Source organism: Meleagris gallopavo, chromosome 13 (assembly GCF_000146605.3).
Source record: "Meleagris gallopavo isolate NT-WF06-2002-E0010 breed Aviagen turkey brand Nicholas breeding stock chromosome 13, Turkey_5.1, whole genome shotgun sequence".
NCBI lineage: Eukaryota > Metazoa > Chordata > Aves > Galliformes > Phasianidae > Meleagris > Meleagris gallopavo.
Window position 1 is genome coordinate 10,139,431 of NC_015023.2, and position 8,495 is coordinate 10,147,925.

An 8,495-nucleotide genomic window follows, 5' to 3' on the forward strand; every position below is an offset into this window, starting at 1 on the left:
TTTTTCTTTAATAGGGTATGGTGTGGAAGGGGCAGGAGCTGGAAGGTGCAGTGCATACCTTGCATGGTTGCAGCTGCCCAAGGAGCTGCACTGGGGCTTCCACTGCTCCTCCATGCCCCTGCCACCCCCCAGTACTACACATACTCCAACAGCACTGGGCTGGAGGGGTTTTTTTTTTCTTTCCATTCCAAGACCATGTAAACAGGTTATAAATATTTCAAACACATTCATCTTGACCACACTGTGATCTCTCTTGAGAAGACAACTGTTGAATCACTTTACAATAGCTTCCTTCAAGACTGCAAAGCCCTGCTGGTGCCAGGGGGGCAGCCCTGCGGCTGCTCTCCCTTTGGGCAGGGTGCATGCAGCAGCACCGGGGCGCCTTCGTGCAATTGGGCAGGAGAATCCAACGGCTGGGGTTATTCTGGCTTCAAACCTGGGCCGTGCTGCTCCAAAAGAGGCTGGAGTGGGTGGCAAGGGGTGGAACAGGACCTTGTGGCAGGGAGCTGGGCACAGTCACGCCAAACCAAACCTCGTCCTGCACTTCATCCAGGTGCTCTCTGCTCCATGCCAAGCTCCTGCAGCAGTGGTGTCCCCAACGCAGCGAGGTGGGGGTGCTCAGCCCCAATCCTTCCAGCCAGATACCCCAACCGTCCTAAAAACGAAGCTGAAGAGGTGGCGAGGCTCCTTGCTCTGGCTAAAGCCATCTGTCCAGCAAGAATTAGAAGTCACAGAGCTGCGTGTCTCACGGTGAGAGGTGCCATGGCAGGAGGGGATGCCGCCACAGCTCCGAACATGGCCGGGGCACCAAGGTGGGTGAGGGGCCAGGTCCTGCAGCATGTGTCACACGGGGACCGGCCTCAGCTTCCCTGCGGGGATACAGACACGTGCGTCAGGCTGGGCAGGGGGCACAGCCACCACAGCTCGAGGCCCCAAGCAATGCGATCCCAGCAGCACCCCTGCGAGCGGCACAGCCCTGCACACCTCCCTGCCCGGGAGGCGGGGCTGAAGCAGAGCCCATCACCGGCTCCCGGCTGCACACACTCACCTGGCAGCCGCGGCTGCCCCTAATTCAGGCTGAAATCGAAGAGAAGAGAGGTTCAGCTGCGGGCGCTGACCTGCAGCATCGCTCCCTGGCTGCACCACGTGCAGCCCCAGCTGCTTTGCCCCACGTGGCCCCGCACTGCCCTGTGCTGGGACGGGGCACTTCAGGGGAAGCCCTAACTAGGCTCCTGACAGCCAATTAGCCAGTGGTTAATGAGCCGATTACAGCACAGCTCGCTCCACACGCAGCTTTGCCTGTCGGTGGGCTGGGAGCTTCCTCTGATGGAAGGCCATGGGTTGGGCATTCTGGGAGCACAGAGAGGGACCCGCATGCCCCCACCCACCTGAGGTCTGCAGCTTCCTACGGATGGAGGTGCTGCGGCCGCTGGGCAGCCCGGGGCTGGGGGATGCGTGGCCCCGGCTGGAGGATCCCGGCAAGTCACCCTGGGGAGAGATGGGGCACGGCCCCGGGTCAGCTCGTGCCTCTGGGAATGGCACACAATGAAAGATGCTGGCTGAGCTGTGGGTACCTCCAGCTGCTCCTGGCTGGGCCAGGACACCAGCTCGGCCTTGCGGGACACAGGGCCCAGCTCCACAGAGCGCACACGCTCGGCAAACTTCAGGGAGCACAGCGTCTCACTGCTGTTCTTCTCGGCGGGGGAGACCTGCAGGTGGGAGCAGCAGCACATCACCCAACCGTCACCCACACACCCCCCTCCCCGCTGCTCAACGGGGTCAGGGAGCTGCTATTATTAACCCACCGCCCCCAGGACAGCCCCCGGCCGCCATCCGCACCAGGCACAGCCCTGTCACCAGCAAAGAGAAGCCACAGCAGGTGGCACAGAGCGCAAGGGATGGGGGACAGGGAACCCAGACCTGCACCATCATGAGGGTCTTGCTGTCCCCGCTGAGCGAGTCCTGCAGCAGGTAGGTCAGCTTGGAGTTGCGGAAGGGCACGTGGCCCTGGCGGGAGCGCAGCGCATAGATGACGTCTCCCAGTGCCGACAGCGACCTGTTGATGTACTGAGCCTCACGCAGCCGGCTGCCCTCCGCGCCCGAGCGCCCGACGCGCTCCGAGCCCGCCAGATCCACCAGGTTCAGCTTCCCTGGGGGAACAGATAAAGGTCAGCACCGCCAGCACCACCCTGCAGCCCCGCCGGGGGGCACGGCCCCCACCTGTGGTGCGCAGCCCCGTGCTGCGGTCCAGGCCGCGGACGGTGACGATGAGCAGCGCGTGGGAGCGGGAGCTGTGCTCGTTCAGGTTGGTGCACTCCGTCACGCGGTTGACGTGGCCGAACTCGAAGACCTGAGGGTGAGGAGGGGGTGAGGCTGCGATCCGCTCACCCCCCATCCATCTGGGCCCCGTGCTTTTATTTCTAACCCCCTGCTGCACACCCAGGGCCTATTCTAGGCTCTGTTGCCCCCATCCTGGGACGGTGTTGCAGAGCCACCAATGCACCGCGGGCTGACCACCGGCTCTCTGCCTCACCTTATTGATGTCCTCCACGCTCTGCACACTGAACTCCGTCAACCCGGGCACGTAGAGCTGCCCGCTGCCATCAGGGCACAGTTTGATCTCCAGCTTCTCCTGGGGTTCCTTCCCCAGCAGGTCCCTGCGAGGGGGAAGCCATCAGCACTCAGCTCCCATCTGGTCAGAGCCCGCTGCTTCCAGAGGTGCAGCACGATGCAGATGTGCACTCAGGGCCTGTGCCGGTCCCTGCGGTGCCGGAGAGCCCTGCGGCTGCTGCCGTCACTCCCCCAGCCCCCAGCGTCCGGGCAGGGCAGGAAAATGTTTCTCATTCCCTTGGCTCCCAGAGTGCAGTTTCTAAATATAACGGCCGAGGCCGGGGAGCTGGGCCAAGGGGAAGGCGTTTGAGCCCAGTGGAGGAAGCGGGGAGAGTCCAAATAAGCAGAAACGGCTCAAAGGGAGACGGGGCCCAGCTTGGCGCTTCCTTACACGGCCAACGCTGAGCTCTGAGGGCTCCACGTGATGCCGTGCCTCAACCAAGGGCTCACATCCATACCTGAGTGCCTCGTTGTAGATCTCAGCCACGCTGACGCTGATGGCGTAGTCCCAGTCGGCTGCCTTGCTCCGCACCTCAGAGAACAGCAGCTGCAGGGCCCGCTGGTTGATGCCTGGGTTTGTGGAAGTTCCCTGGTGAATGGGGAGGAAAATGATCTGTTGTGCTTTTTTCTGATGCAGCTGAGCAGAAGCAAAGCTCAGGGATTGCAACAACAGCCAGGATTAGCGCCCAGCGTGGGTTAGCGATGGCACTGAGACACACGGCACAGAGGGCATCACAGATTTGGAAGGCAAGGAAGAAGAGGGAGGCAAAGCCAGGCAAATTCACCTCCATTGTGTACGTCTTCCCTGCCCCCGTCTGTCCGTAGGCAAAAATGCAGACATTGTACCCATCGATGCAGGAAGTGACCAGGGCCTGAACCTCCTGAAACACCTGCAGAGGACCAAAGGGCATCGGGGGACGGTGCAGCCCTCCCCTGGCTGTCATACCACCCCGCTGTGAGCGGTGTGAGGCAGCACCCACCTCCTCCTGGGATGCCTGTGGAGGAAACACCTTGTCCAGCTCAAAAGACACCTGTTTCCCCTTGTGCAGGAGGTGCAGGACGGCGTCGTCATCCGCGTCGAACGTCACCGCACTGACCGCCTCCGGACCCTCTCCATCCTCCTTAGTGATGGGGCGGACCCTCCCGAAGACACGGATGTTCCCTTGGTGGGGGAGCAGAGGCAGATCAGCCCCGCTGCGGCACCCAGCTGTCCCCACAGCCCGGCCCCGCCGCACCTTTCAGCCGCACCAGCTCATTGTGGCACTTCTTGCGGAGCTGCAGCTCCCGGCGGTATTTGCGCAGCAGCTCCCGGTTGGTGCTGTTCACCTCCTCGATGGCTTGCCCGATCTGGGTGAAGGATAGCATTCATCCACCCGCCCACACCACGCAGGGAGAGGGGCTGTGGGCTGACCCCGGGCTCACCTCGGCCCTGGCGCTCCGCAGGGTCTCCTGGAGGAGCAGGGGAAAGTCCCGCACCTGCCGCTTCAGGCTGTTGTAGTCGTGGGTGAGGGTACGCAGCGCCGGCTGCAGTGTCAGCAGGTTGGTCCGCACGCCTGCGGGCAGCACAGGGTGAGGATGAGTGGCTCCAGCACAGGGTGAGGACATGCAGCCCTGACCCTGTGAGCCCCACGAGCCCTGCGCCTTCCTCACCCGCCAGGTTCTCATGCACCGCCTTCATCTCCACTTGGGCGCGGGAAAACGCCTCTTCAATGGCACGGTTCTTCTCGTCCTCCATCACCTGCATCTCCTCCAGCATCTGCCCGTGGGCCCGCTCCAGCTCCGACTCGTACATGGCAATCTGGGGGTGAGGCAGCACCAACAATGCACGCACATCATCCCAGGTGCCGCCTGGTTCACACCGCTGCGCTGCTGCGCCTGCGGACCCGTACCTGTGCCCTGAGCTGAGCTGCTGTCTTCTGGGAGCTCTGCAGCTGCTGCTCCATCTCCTTCAGCACCTGCCTCTGCATCCCCACCTGCTCCTGCAGGTATTGGTTTCGGGACTGGCTCTCACACAGGGTCTGCTTCGCCTTGGCTGACTCCACCTCCACCGTCTTGATGATGTACTGCACAAAGCACCCACAGATGGTGGCGTATTACAGACCGAGGTCAGCCGGAGGGGGACGATTTACAGAGCAGCAGGGCGGCACCGCAGGACTGATGCAGGGCACTATTATACAGCCAGCAGGAGGCTCACCTTTATCTGCTGGGGCTGAGCCCTGAGGCTGGCAATGGTCTCCTGGCTGTCCCGCAGCCGCCGGCTCAGCCGCTCCTCCTCCTGTGCTCTCTCGGCCAGCGAATCCTTGAGCCGCAGCTCCACCTCGGCCAGGCGGTTTGTCTTCTGCTGCACCTCCAGCTCCAGCTCCGCCAGCTTGGCTCGGGCCTCCTCCGCCTCTCTCTGCAGCTGGCACAGCCGCTCCTGCAGCCCGGCGTTCTCCTGACCCCAAAGCAGGCTCAGCCGAGGTTCTGGCACCCTTCCAGCCGCCACCGGTCACCCGCAGCTCACCTGGAGGTGGGTGCAGTCCCGGCACGCCGCCTGCTGCCGCCGCAGCTCCCGCAGCTCCCCTTCACGTGCCTTCATCTCCTGCCGCAGCCGCTCGTTCTCAGCCACCAGCAGGTCCCGGTGCTTCTCCGCATCCGTGCCGCCCTACGGAGGGTCAGCGTGTGATGGGAGCCCCACCAGCAGCCCCCTCGAGCCCGCTCATCCCCCCACCAGTGAGCTCACCAGCTCTGAGCGCAGCCTGCCGATCTCCTGCGCCTGCTCCCGGAGATTTGCCTTCAAGTTCTCAACCTGCACACGTGGGGAAGCTCCGCTGGAAGTACAAAGCTGTGCCTCCCAACGCTCTGCTCCCTAGGAAGGGTTTCCCCTCCGAACGCTCTGCCCGGTGACAAGGCACCGTGCCAACCCCCAACCCAGGGAGCGCGAGGCTGTCGCCCCATGCAAACAGCAGCAGCCTTTTCTGAACCTCTGCAGATCATCATTTAGGAGCTGCTGATTTATAACAAACACGAACGCGCTCACATTGTGCTGTAATTAATTATGATAAGTTATAAGCCACTCCCTTGCAGAGACGGCGGCGCGGCAAGCTGCCCGAGCGCACCTCCTGCGTGTGCCGGCGGCAGAGGCTGCTCCCAGAGCCAGGACCTCAGCTCAACCCTTCCTCCGCTGTCCCTCAGCCCTTTCTCAGCACAGCCCATCGGTGCTCCAGATGGGAGGAGAGGGACACAGAGCCGTGGCTAAGCCACCACCCTCCTGCTCAGACAAACAGCACACCGCAGGGCTGCGCTCCCCCCATGTGTTTCCAGCCCCAACCACGTCCCCGCACCTTTCAGAACCTCAAGGAAAACCTCACGGGAAAGCACACAGCCCCAGTCTCAGAGCTGAAAGGCCCCAGCCGCACGTCCAGCAGAAGCTTAATGGAGAAAGGACCTGCTTCCTCTGCTCCCAGTGCAGTGCCCTGCTACGCCATCACAGCCCCATGCCCTACCTCCTCAGGCAGCTCCGGCTGCAGCCTGCTCTCCAGGCTGTTCAGGGATTCCTTGGCAGTGGGCTGGGGGCTGAGGCACGGCCCGGCCATTGCTGAGCTCCCGGAGCCCAGGTTTACCCCGTGTCATACAGCCCCAGCACGCCAGCTGCCTGTCCTGCTTGTGTCATGCAGACTATGCCAACCAGATCCAGGACAATTACATCCACCTTTTTGACACCAGTGGAACAAGCCAAACCTGACTGTAATAGCTTCCACAACATCCACATGCAAATCCCTTTATTAGCAGCCTGGGTTTCAATCTCTCTGTAATGAGGAAGGTCCTCACATCCACAGCTGTGTGTCTGCACCGGCACGAGAAACATAAGGGGGTCAGCGCCGAGGCCAGCCCCTGCCCACAGCAGCACTGCAAGCACCAACACAGACCCGCATTGCTCCTCACTCGAGACGGCTCGAGCACCCCGAGCCCTCGTGCTACAGTTCACAACCCACAGCTGGAAGCCCGGAGCGTGCCCAAAGCCCCCCTACCTGCCCTCGCAGCTGGATGGAGACGGCGATCTCCTCGCTCTCGCGGGCGGCCAGTTTGTCCTGCAGAGCCAGCAGCTCCTCCTGCAGCCGCAGCTTCTCCTCCTGCAGGTGCGCCATGGATGCCACCACCTTCTGGATGACGGGGAAGGGCCGCTGGGCCGGCAGACTGGTGCGCTTCCCGCTGCAAAACCGACCCCCTGTGGCAAGAGAGAGCACAACGGGGTCGGGGTCAGCCAGCCCCGGGGGGACGCGGGCACCCAGTAGGGACAGGAACCTGAGGGAGATAGCAACAGGAGCTCGGCAGTGCCGGGGGTCCCGGTGGGACGGCAGCGACACCAATGCCTGCCTGTGCCACAGACAGAGGGATGCCGGCATCCCACGGCACACCCCGGGGTGCCCTGTGTGGACGTGCCACCACCCAGCCCCGCTGCTGCCTCTGATTCACCCCCTCAGCACCACAGCCTTTTTTTTCCCCGAATGAGCAGGTGCTGGTGGAAAAACAGCATGGGATGGTGTTATTAAAGGCTGCGTCATTGAACACGGCAGCTTAATGGAAGCCAAATTCAAATTACACGGGCGACCCAAATGGTGGCACTGCTTGTTGAGTGCGACTTTCTGACCTTCACGGCATGAGTTTAAACACAGCTTTCTGCAAACGAAGCCCTAAATTGCTCCGTGGTTCCAGCAGGAGACAAGCTGGCCTGACTCACCGCCATGCAGTGCCGGTGGAACCAGCAGCATGGATCCGGGCTGCTCCCTGCCTTGCCCAGAAAGCGAAGATTGGAAGGCAAAAGGTGATGCTGGGAGCTGCTTGGCTGCCTGCAGGCAGGCTGGTGCCGTGTGCCAGTTGTGTTTCACACACATGCTGCAAGGCTTCAGCTGTCCTGAGTACTGACAGCTGTGGGGACTCGTGCTTTCTTTGAGCAAAGAGGCAGCAAAGAGGGACAGCCAGGAATCTGTGCTCCTGGCACTACCTCCAGAAGGACTGCTGCTTTTTGTTCTCCTGCCCGGGGCTGCATGCACAGCCTCGCTCAGCACCCGCTCCCTCCCCATACCAAAGGGACAGGAAACCCAAACCTGAAGGCAGCAGACCCTCCTGCCATCCCCTCGCTGAGCACTGCCTCCTCCCAGCTGGGCTAGGCATGACTCAGGGAGGCACTGATGCTCCGGTTGGAGACACCGCCTGCCTCGCCTGCATGGACACCAGGCCCCTTTTGGAGGATGTGAGGGTGTGTGTCCCCCCAGCTGCTCCCCAGCCTCCACCCCTCAGTCCTGGCCATGTCCACGCTCCCCTCACCGGCTTTGTCCAGGCTCATGATGCAGGCTGCCTGCCCTGGCACGGCGGGCTCACGTGGGGATGCTGGTGGTTCCTCCGTGGTGCGTGGCAGGGCCGGCTGCTGGCCGTCCTCCAGCAAGACCTGTGCCTGCAGGGTGAAATGTGCTGCTGGGCTCCCGGCCTCTCTGTGCCATCCCACTGGGTGTGCTCCTCCAGCCCCACATCCCCGGGGTCACCCACATCGTGCCTGGACAGTCCCACATCCCCACCCTCTATTGTCAAGAGGAACTCAGCTGGCAGCTTTCTGGTCTGCCCGTTACACGTTGGTGTCTGTGCTGGGTGGGCTTCAGCAAGGCCCCGGTGTCTCAAGATTGAATGCAAAGTGCTGGAGCTTTTCCAGCTGCTACACCAAAGGAAAACCCAGGAGGGAGGAGAGGAATACAGCAAAGGTCAAAAAAGTCCGGGCAGTTGTGTAATTCCACATTTGCCGGCTTACAGGGAAAAAAAAAATATCTATTTTTAATGCCACCAGTAAAAAAAAAAAAGTAAGCTGGCGAAGTGATTCTGCAAGGGAACGGCACGGATCAGCTGCCCGCCCC

At 62.0% G+C, this 8,495-nt stretch overlaps 1 protein-coding gene across 3 annotated transcripts; it reads right to left on the reverse strand.

Moving 5' to 3' along the window:
- KIFC3 (kinesin family member C3) lies at positions 1-8,028 on the reverse strand. 3 transcript variants are annotated; one of them, XM_010717842.3, is made up of 19 exons: positions 7,918-8,028; positions 6,621-6,817; positions 5,333-5,398; positions 5,114-5,254; positions 4,805-5,044; positions 4,500-4,673; positions 4,261-4,408; positions 4,033-4,163; positions 3,846-3,957; positions 3,591-3,772; positions 3,396-3,500; positions 3,069-3,199; positions 2,534-2,657; positions 2,221-2,350; positions 1,921-2,150; positions 1,575-1,709; positions 1,389-1,488; positions 1,049-1,077; positions 1-869 (listed from the first exon to the last, which is right to left on the reverse strand). In XM_010717842.3, exons 1-18 carry the CDS (start codon positions 7,934-7,936, stop codon positions 1,073-1,075), a joined length of 2,370 nt encoding a protein of 789 aa, XP_010716144.1. In that variant the 5' UTR covers positions 7,937-8,028; the 3' UTR covers positions 1-869; positions 1,049-1,072. The 3 variants fall into 3 exon arrangements, with proteins under 3 accessions (XP_010716144.1, XP_019475179.1, XP_031411299.1); XM_019619634.2 differs by lacking the exons at positions 1,049-1,077; positions 5,333-5,398; XM_031555439.1 differs by lacking the exons at positions 1,049-1,077; positions 6,621-6,817; positions 7,918-8,028 and having other exon boundaries at positions 5,333-6,428.
- Between the last annotated feature and the right edge of the window lie 467 nt (positions 8,029-8,495).

Bases quoted from the DNA above. Each gene is read 5' to 3' on its own strand.
- KIFC3 (XM_010717842.3), bottom strand. The intron at 5,045-5,113 runs GTGAGCTGCGGG...CTTTGGGGTCAG, and splicing joins GGGACTGCACCCACCTCCAG to GAGAACGCCGGGCTGCAGGA. The intron at 3,200-3,395 runs GTGAATTTGCCT...CCCATTCACCAG, and splicing joins GGAAGACGTACACAATGGAG to GGAACTTCCACAAACCCAGG.